The sequence below is a fragment of the Talpa europaea genome (assembly GCF_964194135.1).
Source record: "Talpa europaea genome assembly, chromosome: 2".
NCBI lineage: Eukaryota > Metazoa > Chordata > Mammalia > Eulipotyphla > Talpidae > Talpa > Talpa europaea.
The window spans coordinates 77,954,183-77,969,248 of record NC_140068.1 but is presented as its reverse complement, the minus strand read 5'-3'; the positions used below and the strand labels follow the sequence as shown (position 1 = coordinate 77,969,248).

The following is a 15,066-nucleotide window of genomic DNA, read 5'->3' as shown; positions in this document are numbered from 1 at the left end:
AAAGTTATTAAACATAAATAAAAATAAAATTTGAGTTATTTATAGGTTATGAAATGAAATAATATGACACTTTAATTTAGTAAATTTATTTAAAATCATTATCTAAAATAGTTTTAAGATAACTGTCAAAATTATGGTTTCAGTTATTCATCTTTAAATTATTATACCCAAATTTGATCTTATTAATGTGTCTATCTTAATAATGTGTCTATCTTATTAATGTGTCTATCTTTTAGAATGCTTTTTCCCAAATGAATAAATTGCTGGTATATATACAAAATTGCATAGTACTATACTCACTAAACAAATATTAACTGAATTTAATTTTCATGTGCAGTATTCATAGATCAAGTGAGTTATTAAACTGCTTGCACAAAATAAAGGGCATTGGAGTTCAGTCTCTTGAACAACACAAACACATATCCTCCAACACTTAAATTTTCTGAGACCTAGCAGTCATTAAGAGCCATGAAATACTTTCTGCTCAGCAAAGCACTGCAGCATAACAAGTAAAATTATCTGCAAACAATTATATTACACTGGATTCATATCAGAGAGAGCATTTCATCCTACATGAGAACAAGACAGAAGTAAAACAAATATTTTTCTTGGAAATACCTGAATTAAGAGAGGTTTAAGGGATAAAGTGATGCAGAATATATGCACAAAAGCATCAGCTAACACTGTTTTCCATAGTTTCATATACTAAAGAATTTCCTAAAACTGTAGAGAATGAACCACAGGGAGAAGAAAGAAGAAAACTTAGCTAACATAACCAACACTTAGAAAAAAAATCTAACCATATCACATGTAAACACTGATTCTCCCATTTTTATGAATACTTACATTGCGTAAGCACCAACTAAAGCCAAAATTTCATCTGTCCCAATTTTATTTACAAATACTAGATGACATTTGAGGTTAAAGGGAGCTGAGAACAATGTTTTCCTGTAAATTAACCACATTGAGGAGAGGGGAGACCTGATGACTCAATGGTTTTAGAAAAAGTTTTTAAAAATATCATAGAGAAACAAAGGTATATGTTAGAGTCACAAAAATTACAATGAACAAAACCTGAACAACTAGCAGAAGCAATATGTCAGGTCCTAGTACATCAGGGAAATACAATAACAATATCTGAATTCAACAGTCATGTCAATAGTCATGAGTAAGGATCTAAGCCAGTGGTTCTCAAATATAGGCCTTGCACCAGCCAATCAGCTTCACTTCACCTGGGAACTTCAAAATGCAAAATTTCAGGACCTACTACAGACTTACTAAAGCAGAAATTCTAGAACTCAGCAATGTTTTAGATCTCCAGCTGATTCTGAGGATTTGTAAAGCAAGGCACAATTAGTAGTAAGTCACTAACAGGACACCTAATTACCCCGGCCTCCAGCTACTGCCACGGTGAGTTAAGTAAATGTGTACTTTTGTTCTTCTGTACACAAAATAAAGGGGGGAGGACAGCTGTTATAGTAACAAAAAATTTAGGATGGCATGTCTTTGATAAAAATCATACCTTTTACTTCTCTGACCACTGATCAAATCAAACTGTATTGTAGTCAGTGAAAGATTTTTTTTTTTAAAAGTAACCATTTATAATTAGGTTTTTTCCTGGTCCTTTATTTAGATTTTCTAAATTCCTGCGATGAGTGAGACTATCCAGTATTTTTCTTTTTCTTTCTTGCTTATTTCACTGAGCATGATCCCTTATAATAAGTAAAAATCAAAATTAACAAGCAACTATAAATGGGGGGTGGAGAGGGAGTAGGATCAAAACAAGGGGGTGGGAATTGTATGGGGATTATAACCAAGATGAAAATGCATACATTGTGCAAAAATGAAAAATGATGTAAAAAATGTATAAAATAAAAAAGCAACCATTAACAAGATTTACAATAATGAAGTCCCATAATTATTTGAAGATATACTTTAATCCTTATTTTTCCATTTCTTGGTAGGACATATAATGATGCAGAATAAAACACTACTTATCTTTATAAACTATAGCATTTTGTCAAAATTTTACAGCCTCAGAATAACCTGGAAAATTTGTTAAGCTGCAGATTGTGGAACAGACCCCATGTTTCCTGACTCAGCAGATGTAGGGTGAATCCCAAGAACCTGCATTTCTAACCAGTTCTCAAGACATGCTGACTGGGCTGGTCTGAGGACCACACTTTGAGAACCACTGATCTAATCCAAGTCTCAAGATACTTCTATCTCCTTGTCTGCTATTTCCATCACTCTCAGTGTGAAGTACAATGGCATATATAGCATTGCACTTCTCAATGAATTTTTTGATGTCCAAGTTGTTCAGCAGGTATCTTGTTTACAAAGGTGTCTTCTTGGCATACATATTCTTTAATGGCAGGAAACCTTATCTTAACTGAGGTCTTTATCACCATGAATAGATAGATTAAAAACAGTGAAGCTAACCAAAGAAAGTGGAATAGATTACCTGTTTTTAAATGTGAGATTCTGAAAGGAAAAAGGAAATGGGAAAAACATTTGCTGTGGGAGATTATGTAGGATAGTTATAAAAGATGATGGTCTGTAATCTTCACCCAGGAATGTTCTCTTCATTCTCTTAATGATGTTTCAGTGTAAGAGGAAAGGATGATTTGCACTTGGTCATCATCCATAAAATTATCAAATGCAGTACACAACTAACCTATGAGACTCAGTACTATAACCAGAACTTTACCTGACCACTTGATTTCTTTCATGACCCAAGAGCACCCGCTACATGTCAATTTGTTTGGCTGGTAGCAAAAAGGCATGTAGCATGTCTCTCCCTTTAATTTATCATTTTGGTATTCTATTATTAATTTCTTTTTTGACATAAAATAATTGAGACTCTGCCATGCTAAACATTATTCCTTAATCCAGTTTCTAAAGCCAAATAACCTAGGTGGTTTTTCCACAATAGATCAGTTATTTCAACAAAAAAAAGTATAACCAATACAGACAGTAAAACTTGCACAGCATCCTTTGATGCTGTAATTTTTCACAATTACCTGCAAAAAATAAAAGGATGGAAAGTAATTTAGTTTGTGGCCATAGCAACTATAAAAATCAGGTAAAGTATGTGACCAGCAAAAAATATTTTAATTTTATTTTTATTACTTAGAAAAGCTTCACTTTTCATTTAACTTTCTAACTCTATGTTTGTGTTTTCAACACTTTCACAATAATTTTCCTGTTTCTCAGAAAGAAAAACCCACTTGATCCTGTCCCTGACACATTTAGCACAGCGGGAGCCACCACAGGTCTGGCAGACATGTTTTGTTTTGTTTTGTTTTTTCATATTAGAGCACCTCAGAAGAACTTTAGGTCTCATAGGGCTTCCCTGGTGCGCAAGGGGTTAAGATGCAACATTATGAAGCTATCCGCAGCCACTGCAGCAGTAGTTCCATTCCTGACCAGCGAGGTGACCCACATGACACAGCAGACTTCTCCTGGCTTGCCCACTGCTCCTCTCAGCAGTAATTTTCAGTCAACCCACCTGTTCTGTTCCCCACTCTGTCTCTGGTGAATCCTTTCACCCCCACACACTCACCTCTGGCCTGCACTCCAGTTCTTGCATGCATAAATAAACAAATCTTTAAAAAAAAATAACTTTAGGTCTCATAATACAAACTCCTTGAAGTAGGCCTAAGTGTGTGTATATATATATATATATATATATATATATATACACCACATGCAGATTTTGGTGCTTTCTCAACCTTCGTTGTATAAAGACAAACAATTCTATTTCCAGGGGGTTGAGACAGTCTAGTTTGGTCAGAGGCTGTAAGATAGCCTATGATGGTATGTCAAAGGCTAGAGCATTCTGAATGCCTCTAAACACAGTCTCAGAAGAGGAACAAGGAAAAATCTATTAAAATATAATTTAATTTTGAGGAAAATTCTTACTTTGTTATTAAACACTTTATTTTGACTTTGCTCGTACCACATGGTTTATTCTTAGTATATAAACAAATCTTTAGTGTGCCAGATAATATACTGGAGTAGGAAGACTGGGGAAACTTGTAGTTGATCAAATAAACAGACAAGACATTTGGAAGACTTCAAGCAAAGAGGGGATCACACAAATGAGGCCTGGAATTCTAGCTCTGCCACGGAACTGAATTTGCACTTTTGGGTAAATTTTTTAAACTCTCTTAATTTGATGCTGACTTCTAAATGATATATATGACATATAACATTTCCAATCCCCCTTTAAAAAAAAGAGATTTATTTATTTATTTGTTTGTTTATACATACAAGCACTGGGTTCAGTCAGAAGTGCAGGAGGGCGAGAGAACTCACCAGAGCCAGAGAGGGGAACAAAACAGACAGAGTGACGAAATACACTGCTGAGGGGAGCAGCAGGCACAGCAGGAGAGGTCTGCATGCCATGTAGGGCCCTCGCCAGTGGCCAGGGATCAAACCAGCACTGCAGAGGCTGCGGGCAGCTTCACAGCCCAGCGCTCAACTGCTGCACCACCAGGGGATGCCCCCAACCCCCTTTTTTAAAAGGAAAATAAAATAAGAGCCATTGTGAAAATGCCTTGCACAGCTCAAAAAACTAAGGGAGATTCATAAAAGTTGGCTACCCGACTACCACCAGCTAGGGTTTTAAAAGTTCTTTACTCCTCTTATTTGTTTTTGGCTGCATTATGGTCAAATAATATAAGTTATTTTTATAACTCTGTACTGCTATGATTTTACATTATAATTTAGGCACAAAAAGAATATTCTTCAAATAAGGTTATAATATAAATGTCAAAATAGAGTCGATAGTTTCATTATCATATATTCTATATTTAGGAAAGATTATTTGGGTCTGACATGATTTTCCAAGAACTTGGTGAAATAAATTTTCATTGGTTATTAAATTATACTACTTGACCTTGAACAAATTATTAATTTCTCTGTTCCTTAGTTTCTTCATCTGTAAAAGACTAAAAATTTTTACTTATAATTCAAAGTGATTTATGAGATGAATGTGAAAAATGCACATAAAATGCTGGGAAATGAGCCAGGCATGTAGTAAGTATTCAATAAATTAAGTATCTTGTAATAATCTGTCTTCTCCTTGCTTACTTCTTTTCCCCATTTTAAAACCACATTTTAGTATTTCAACTCCTCTCTAACTAAAATTATACTTGCTTACCTTGCTCTTAAATTCTAATCTTAATACTGAGCAAATCAAACCGAAAGCCTCTTCAGAACAAACCTGTCCTATGATAATGGCTATGAGGGACAAAAATGGTATCATATAGATTATAATTTTCAGCTTCAACTAGATTTCAATATAGCTTTCAATTTCCTTGATGTCCTCTCTGACACACTTTCCACATAGCTATATAAAAATTTCTCAGATCACAAATCTTTTTCCTCTCTCAACAGATGATGACTGCCATTTCCTTAGAGAAAACAGAACTCAAACATCCTGCCACCTGACCATTGCACTTCCCTGCATTTGTACCCAGTCATTCTTTTGTTTGTGTTTTACAGTAAAACAAGTGTCCCTCAAACAGTATAAAATAATCCCTTCCAACTTTATTTAGTATCCCATTCCTTCCCTCTTCAGTGAGATGAAGTTATTCATCTGGCTCTGACAACTTACTGGAACTAGAGTCTTGGATGCACTGCAGGAATATTAAACGAGCACATTAAACTTCTCATTTCTCTACCTCCCCAATAGAAGACATGCTAAACTGTGTCCAATAAATAATTCACCCAATTAAAAACAGTTCTGACTTCAAGACAGAAAAAATGAGGTGCTCTATAATTAAGAAGCCAAATAAACCACTTAAACATTTATATTCTTGCCTATTAGCAAACATCCAAACAAAACTACTAAAAGGAAAACAGGAATATTTCAGTAAGTTTCCTTTAAATGAAAATAAACATGAAACAGAAGAAAATTACAACAAAATGTTGTAACCTGAATTAACATCATATGAGCATTTTTAGATGCAAAAAAGGGGAAGATATGAAATAAGCATTAAATTAACTCAGGAAAGAAAATGAACATAAAAATCATCTCTGACATTAAAATCAAGTTACTAGAAACCACCAAGTTGGATAGTTATAACTTAAATTTTGAAAAATCACAGGTGAAAACTCAACATAGACAATAATAATTACAGAAGAATTAGAAAGTAATAGTGTTACATGACAGCCAAAGAAATCTCAATGTATCTGTAATTGGTGTCTTTAGAAGTAAATCAAAACAATGTAACCAAACTTTTGTTTAAAACTAAAATCTAAGAGAATATTTGAGAATTAAAGAAGCTCCAAGGATCTTACCAAAAGGATTTCTTGGTAACTAGATTCTTTAATTCTGCGACATTAAACGTAAAGTTTTAAAATCCTCTGGGCTTCCATACAAAAAGACAAAGCCACTTAGAAAAGAAAGCCAGTTAGGTTAGCATTAGCAACATACTTGACAGCAGTGGAGCAACATTTCTAAGAAATACAAGGAAAAAACAGTGAGACAGACAAGGGCTTTGTAGTTAACCGAATGGTTTGTTCAAGTATTAAGAATATAGGAAGGAAAATATTAAAATAAAAGCACTCAGGGAATACAGTGTTCACAAACCCTTCCTAAGGAACATACCAGAGAAGAAATTTCACCAGACCCTAACAGTGACCATGGAACATGGGCAAAAGGACAGGTGATGAACACTAAATATATTTAACTGCAAATCTGAAAAAAGGTGGGGAAAGGAACAGGAAAATAGATTATAAATACTATTTGACCTGCCAAAGTAGAAGCAATTTGATAGGAAAAAATAAGGGTAACAGAAATAATAAAACTTATTAAATTAATTGCCACATAGATGATAGAGAATATCATTAATGTTAACAAACCAAATAGTAGATCCCTCAATAAGTCGAAGGGGGGGCTATGAGAATTCTGAAATATATTATTATGGCCAACTGAAGGAATTACAAAGACCATTAGAAGAAAAAAAATTCTTCCTAAATCACACAGAAATTAAAAAGAAAAAGCAATAGGCTGCACTGAGAAACAAGTATAGCAAATATAGCACAATGCACTTATTACGTGTAACAAAATTATAAGAATTATAATAGAGGTAAGCTCAAATCTATCAGTCAATGAATAAAAATAGATTTAATCTCTTTTTTTAAAGTTATTTATTTATTTATAGAAGCACTGGGTACAGTCAGAAGTGTGGGAGGGTGAGAGAATTCACCAGAGCCAGAGTGGGGAGCAGAACAGGCAGACTGACGAAACACACTGCTGAGGGGAGCAGTGGGCGTGGCAGGAGAGGTCTGCGCGCCATGAGGGACCCTCACCAAGCAGTCGGGATCTAACAGGCGCTGCAGAGGCTGCAGGCAGCTTCGCAGCCCAGAGCTCAACCACTGTGCCACCGAGGAGGCCCAGATTTAATCTCTTTAAGAAAAAAAATCTTAGATTGCTTTAGAAAGAAATGATTGATATGAGAAACAACTAAAAGTAATTCAGAACCTAAAGCTAAATAAATAAGAATGGACAAAGGTACAGTAAGCAAATAAAAATAATCAGAAAGGAAGAATGTAATTCAGATAAAAATGAAGTTAGAATTCAAGCTAAAAATTATTAAAGGATATGCAAAATTACAATTTTGTAATGCTAAAGCCACAATTCAAAATGAAGATGTAACAACTAAGAATATTTTTGCAAAAATAACATAAAACCACTTTCAGATATAGATGAAGATGAAAGGATAAATAGAAAGCCATGAAAGGGGCCTCCCTGGTGGCCTAGGGGTTAAGTTTTAGTGCTATCAATGTAAGGGCCTGAGTTCCATTCCAGGCCAGGGAGCTAACCCACAAATGCGCAGCAGACCTCTCCTGTATCTCCCACTGCTCCCTTCAGCAGCATATTTCAGTCAGTATGCCTGTTCTGCTCCCCACTGAGTCTCCAGTGAATCCTTGTATCTCCTGCATCTCCAGGCTACACCCCAGTTTTTATACACATAAATAAGTCTTTCAAAAAAACAAGAGATGAAAGGAGAATAGAAATAGCATATAGAAATGTACTAATAAGATACCAACATACTACTGTGCCTAAGACTGGTCAAACAAATCAAAATTAAGTATACAAAAGAGCTAAACAAGATATTCTATAGATCACATCTTGTGAATGTATATTGAGTTTCACATTTTCAAAATATAAATTTACTTTTTCATATGCACAAGGAACTTTCCTGAAAATTGAACATATAATAAATCAAAGAAAAAATTCAATAAATCTCAAAAATTAGAAATTTTACAAATAATATACTGTTATATACAGTGCAATAAGACAAGAAGTTGACAACACAATCAAAATAAAAAAATCTTTCAACCTAAAAAAAAATCCTCAAACCTTTAAACAACTCTTAAAAAAAAAGTGAAATGTAACCAAAATGCAGAATTTCTAAAATATAATGTTAACAGAGACCCTCAACATTAAAATCAAGAGTGTAAAATTGAAGCAATAATCAAAACTATATATATTATTTCATATCTAGAGCAAAAAAATAGTAAATTAATAAAAACAAATGAATTTAATTCTCAACTGCAGAGGCAAGAAAAATGTAGAATTACCTAGGAATAAGCTGAACTAAGGAGGTGAAAGATCTGAAAGACTAGAAATCATTGCTAAGGGAAAAAAAAAATAGCAAGAACACACACACACTCACACATATAACTAGAAAGACATCCCTGGTTCATAGACTGGAACATTTTATATTGTTAGGATGCCCATAGTACCACATTCTACAGATTCAATGCACCCTACACAAATCCCAGCATGTTTTTTTTTTTTCCCAAACATAGAAAAAAAAAATCCATGAACCAAAAGCACAAGTAACAAAAACAAAAGACAAGTGGGATTATATCACACCAAGAAATTCCAAACAACAAAGGGAAAAAACAAAATGCAAAGAGACATAAGGAATGGGAGAAAATATGTGCATGTCATAAATCTGGTAGAGTCAATATTCAAAAAATATAAGCCTATTATATAGGCTGTCCATCTATTTGATAACTGAGAAATAACCCAAAACCTTTCTTTATGGAAAAATATAATAGTGCTAATCCAACATCATCAGAGCATGAGCCTTTGAGATTTTTCAGGACTGGTGAATGGCATTTTATTTCCAGTTCCCCTTGCTCAAATTCTCTCATACTCTTCTACACAACTGATAAAGGTGTCAGGATAAGGTTCAGTTTTCTTTCCACGCCCCCCCCCCCTCCATCTCAGGACACTGGCCTAAGAATCTCTGCCTGTCACTAGCCCAACAAATCCATGTGAACGGATCATGAAATGAGGTCAATCTTTATTGAACTTCTGGGATTTTGCTAATTCACAATCAACTCAAAAGAAATTTAGTTTAATTTCTAAATTACAGTCAAACAACTCTTTGCTCTTTAATTTCATAACCAGTGCTGCATGCAAAATAATGTTTAACATTGGTACTTTTTCCAATGTTCACTCATAAGTTAAAGAAATATTTTTGGTGTTATTTATTTTTTTTTTGATAAATACCTTGTAACCAGGACTGCCCATTAATCCATCCTTTCCATCTCTTCCTGGTTCTCCCTGAAATATAAATGGATGTATTTTAATCTTTCTTTTTCAAGAAAGATATGAGATACTTTTTTATTTAAAGAAAAATACTTAAGAAAGTTTTCTATCAAACTCACAGCATGTCCAGGAATGCCAGGAAAACCAGCTTTACCCTTTTCACCTTTTGCACCCTGTATTAAAAATGATCACTTATGAAAACAATCCCAACAATAATGTTTTAAATTCCAACTAAATAGGAAAGTGAAAAATTGAACCTCATTATGTGGGGACAGAATTCATGGAAGTACAGGTGTGTTGTTTGTGCAACTTTTGACAAAATCTTATTTTACCAGGCCAGGGAACATAGTGAAAATAGATACATAATTATTATAAATACCTAAACATAGAAACTACATATTAGCAAAATTTAAAAGCTGTAAGAGTTTTAAACATACAGAGAATATTATCTTCCTTCAATGTGAAAGAAATATCAAGGCCTGTAATACTGATTCTCAATGGGCACACCACTAAGTAACTACCACTCCCAAGGAAACTGTAAATATTTATGAAGGTCAGAACAATCAATAATGCAATGTACTCTTACAGAATACCATGTGTCCAATAGTTATAGTTATTTTTCCATTATCATTGTTCTGAATAAATCCTCTAAGAAAGGTGAACACAAAGCTAATTGCTATAATGGTAGGCTGGAATTGAAACTCAGTATTTCTATTTCAAAAATACTAAAAGTTCAATATGGAAACTTCATTTTATGACTGAAACTTCCCCTTTTGCCATAAAATCCAGGTGACCCTTTATCTCCTTTGTGGCCCATTTCTCCCTAAAAGACAAAATACAGAATTGAGTTAGAGAGAAATATTCCCTAGCAAAAAATTACCATCAATTATAAACAAGTTTAATAAGTCAACATCACTAAGTAGAAGTAAAATAATTGAAAGTTTACTCAAAAAGGTCCTATTTTCTGGATTGTATAAAGAAATATAAGGACAGGGCCTTTGTGGTGGCACAAGGGGTTAAAACGCAACCTATGAAGCTATCCGCAGGGTCTGCAGCACAGATTTGATCCCCAGCCAGGGAACAATCCACATGGATCAGCAGACCTCTCCTGTCTCACCCACTGCTTCCCTCAGCAGTTTCTTTCCATCAATCTGCCTGTTCTGTTCCCCATTCTGTCTCTGGTGAATCCTCTAACAACCACCACCCCCCTCCCCAGCCTATACCCCAGTTCTTGTATGTATAAATAAATAAATCTTTAAAAAAAAGAAATATAAGGACATAAACACTATTAAAAAACTAGAGTATAGGATTTATAATTAACAAAAGCTTTTCATTGTGAAATTTACTCATCAATTTTTAAATATTATAACATTTATAAAACAAATAACTAGAAATTTTAAAAGAAATATTTTTAAACTTCATGTAAACTGTTAATCTTAGCCTAATTATTTACTTTAATATATTAATCTTAAATTTATATATGAACATTTATTTATAATGCGTTTATAACATCAAGTATTCTCGAATAGAGGTAAAATATGGATTGCATAGCTTAAAAGAAACAGAGTTCTTCAACCTTTGATCCTGGCATTCCATGAATCCCAGGAAAACCAGGAAGCCCACGATCACCCTAAAAATAAAACTGAAATTTATTAAAGAGAAAACATTTTAGCTAAAACAATATCATCACATATATTTCAACCTCACCCAGGTTAAAATTCCATTGGAAATAAACCTGCAAACATTAAAATGCATATCTACAATATGTTAAAGCCCTATCTCTATGAAAGATGAATTTCCATTTATCAGTTTCACTTATGACTACACAGGGAAAGTATGTGGGGGTTAGAGGAACTTCATCAGTAATTCTGATCCCACTCTTAGAGAGCAGTCACTTACTTAGAAAATAACTCTATCTTATAATAATGAGGCATAAGATTAACTGATGAAATGATTTCATGACAACACTCTCTGAAGAGATCTCATCCAGCTCAGTACAGACAGACCCTGAATTAAAATCTCAACACACTGGCGTGACAGACCTCTCTTGACTCGCCCAGTGCTCCCCTCAGCAGTGAATTTCAGTTAGTCTGCCTGTTCTGTTCCCCACTCTGTCTCTGGTGAATCCTCTCACCACCCCCCTCCCCCGCATCTCTGGACTGTTCCCCCAGCTCTTGTGTGCATAAATAAATAAATCTTTAAAAAAACAAAAACAAACAAAAAATAAAAATAAAATAAATAAAATCTCAACACACTCTAGTTTCTACAAAATTTTTAATTGCTAATACTATGAATTGTTCATAGTAAGTATCTATTAATAAGTGCTATGGGGATGAAAATCCCCACATTAGCTTAAAAAAGGTGAAATAGGAAGGAAAATCTTAACAGTATGACATATAATAGACATAGTTTTCATACCTAATTCTATGGAAAAATGATGGGTGCTGTTGTCTTAGCTTCAAAATCTTAATTGTGAAACACAGTAAAGAGAGGACCAGTAACAGGCATGGCTTACTTCTATTTAAGCAAATTCTATTTAGGCAAAGTGCATACAAGTAATTATACTCTTAGCTTGTTTGGTAGGGAGAAAGTTTAAGGAACTAGTTTTCTATGCTTGATATAATTCTTTAAAATTTGATTTTTTATAAATATTTTTATTCACATTTTAAAGAGTGATACAGTTTATCCAAGGCTTATACAATTCTCTTTTTATTCTAAACTTCCTAGCTATGCATTCACCAAATTACTTGGTTACATTACCACTACTTGGTTTTCAGCATCATTTACTAATTCCCACAGTACAAGAAGAGAATTAACCTCACATCATTCAACAACTCATCCCACCTCCATGGCTAAGAAGCACAAACTCTTAATCTTCCATTACAACTTTGGTTAAATCAATACTCTGTATTTATAACATTAAGATTCAGAGCTATAAATATAAACAAACAGATTGCCCTGCTGCTCAAAGGTTTATTTTCCTAGAATTCAAATTTGTCTTTTTTTTTCAATTTAGACTACTTAGTTCCCTGTAAACTTATTGCAATATTGAAACCCAAACTGTCTCCAATTATCAGAACTACTTCTAAATACACTTATATACTAAATATACTTACAGAGAAAACTTCATGATCTTTAATAAACATTTCCTAGAACATTCTTTTGTTTCAATATAGATTTATTGTTCTCTTTGATTGTGTTTATTCCCTTGTTTAGTTAAGGAATTCATAGGAGATAACTTTCAGGGACTTTAGATTTCTGAAGATATCTTTATTCTTATTGATCATCTGCATATAGAAGTATAGATATTTTTTTCCTTCGAACATTTGAGGCTTGTATTTAAATGTCACCTATGAGATGTTTTGATACTTAAATATTTATGTGCATCCTACTATTTTAGTTGCAGGCATAGTGGTGATTATAGTTTCTTTTCTTCTTAGAAAGCTTATATGTTTCCTTAAAATTGAAGTGCTTTTAAATATGTAAGGTATTTCTTAGTTTCCAGGAGTAGCTTTAAAGCCTATTACAAAAAGAATTACATATTGAAGTTCATTTGGTGGATAAGTGTCTCAATTAATTTTATAAATTAAAGGGAAAAACCCTGTAAAATCTATTCTAGTCTCTGACATGTGAAAAACAAATGTTAAAGTCAGCAAGAAAATACATCTAATTTTAATCATCTTAAGTGGAAACTCCTACTATGGAAGTTTTGGGAGAAAATCCACAAAATGAAAATTATTCTGGGAAAATATCCTAATGGAGAACAGTATTGTGTGGAACAAGCTCTCAAAGATCACTGTGTAATGCCTGGAAAAAATATCCTGGACAGTCACAAGTCGAGGCCAACTCAAAGGTTTATTTTTTAACCTTATCAATTCTAAAAGCTAACAAACTATGTTGCACAGGAAGAATCAAGGAAAAGCTAACTTAACTGTATTATTTTAACTCTAGATAATCACACTAGCTAATTCTGAAGCCACAGGGAATGTGAATAGGGACTTAGATGGTAGCATATATTGATTATGATTTTAGACCCACGATGACTGTGTCTCACCAGAGTTTTATTGTCAATTAATGCAATTCAGAAAACAATCAACTCTGGATGAAATCATTACTAGCTGAAAACAGATACCTTTACATAAACACCTATCATATATATATATATATATATATATATATATTTGAGAAAATGTATGGCTTTATAAAATTCACATACGTCTATATAAAGAAATCACAATAACCCCAAGCAACAGAGCAGTTACTTTAAGATATGACTAATAAATATCTTGGGCCTCCCTGGTAGCACAGGCATTGAGCGCAGCGCTGTGAAGCTGTCCGCAGCCTCTGCAGCGTGGGTTCCATCCTGGCCGGTCAGGGAGATACCCACATGGCAAGGCAGACCTCTCCTGTCTCGCCTGCTGCTCTCCTCAGTGGTGTATTTCAGTCAGTCTGCCTGTTGTTCCCCACTCTGCCTCTGGTGAATCCTCTCACCCTCCTGGACATCTGCCTGTACCCTGGTTCTTGTATACATGAATAAATAAAAAAATCTTTAAAAAATTTTGTTATAATTCCTTTATTTTTAAATAAATCAATCTCTCTCCCCCCCCAAAAAAATTTACTCTAGTTCTAGCTCATCTCTAAAGATGAGCAAATAGTCTTCCCCCTTTTATATCTGGTCTCTAAAACCCAAATTTATTTATTCACCCATTCAGATATATTCATTCACACATTCATACTATTTGCATCCCTCTATCAATTACCAACTCAGGCTATTTGTGAGAATGTTAAAGAAATAGTAAAGATCCTGTAGACTAGAATGTATGTGAGGTGTCTGGCACAGGATCTCCGACAGACAGATTTCCTCACTTTCCTAGTGGAATCCCCTGCTCACCTGGAAGAGGTCAGGTTGTCTCTGATGAAATCACGAAAAAAAAAAAAAATAAAAGATCTCTCCCACTCCTGTGGGTCTGGCCTCCTCCCTATGGGCTCTGAAGATTTTTCCATCATTTAGATGGGCAGAAACTTCTTAGTTGCCCACAGCCATTCGGCAGGTAAGAAGAGTTTTTAGGGCTTCCCCGGTGGCGTAGCGGGTTGAGTGCAGCGCTGTCTGCAGCCTCTGCAGCACGGGTTCGATTCCTAGCCTACCAGGGAGATCCCCACATGGTGCAGCAGACCTCTCCTGTCTCGCCCGCTGCTCCCCTCAGCAGTGTATTTCAGTCAGTCTGTCTTTTCTGTTCCCCGTTCTGTCACTGGTGAATTCTCTCACCCACCCACGCCTCTGGCCTGTACCCCAGTTCTTGTATAAATAAATAAATCTTCAAAAAAAAGAAAATTATTAAAAAAAAAGAAGAGTATTTATACTTCAGGAATTATCCAAGTAAGGCCATACTGTTTTACTTCCTCTAACCCTTTCCTGCTTATAAAGCTGCCCTGACCTATTTCATCTTATTTGTTTCTTTTCCAGTCACTAAGCCTCCTGTTTGCCC

At 34.4% G+C, this 15,066-nt stretch overlaps 1 protein-coding gene across 2 annotated transcripts in view; it reads right to left on the bottom strand.

The window, feature by feature from the left end:
- The window catches only part of COL21A1 (collagen type XXI alpha 1 chain), a gene marked incomplete at both ends in the record, with an annotated part of 87,871 nt that overhangs the window by 39,895 nt on the left and 32,910 nt on the right, over nucleotides 1–15,066 (bottom strand). For both annotated transcript variants that reach the window (XM_084257451.1, XM_084257450.1), the window contains 4 exons: nucleotides 9,542–9,595; nucleotides 9,700–9,753; nucleotides 10,350–10,403; nucleotides 11,157–11,210. In XM_084257451.1, the coding sequence (XP_084113577.1) occupies nucleotides 9,542–9,595; nucleotides 9,700–9,753; nucleotides 10,350–10,403; nucleotides 11,157–11,210 (216 nt within the window). The remainder of the gene's footprint in view (nucleotides 1–9,541; nucleotides 9,596–9,699; nucleotides 9,754–10,349; nucleotides 10,404–11,156; nucleotides 11,211–15,066) is intronic.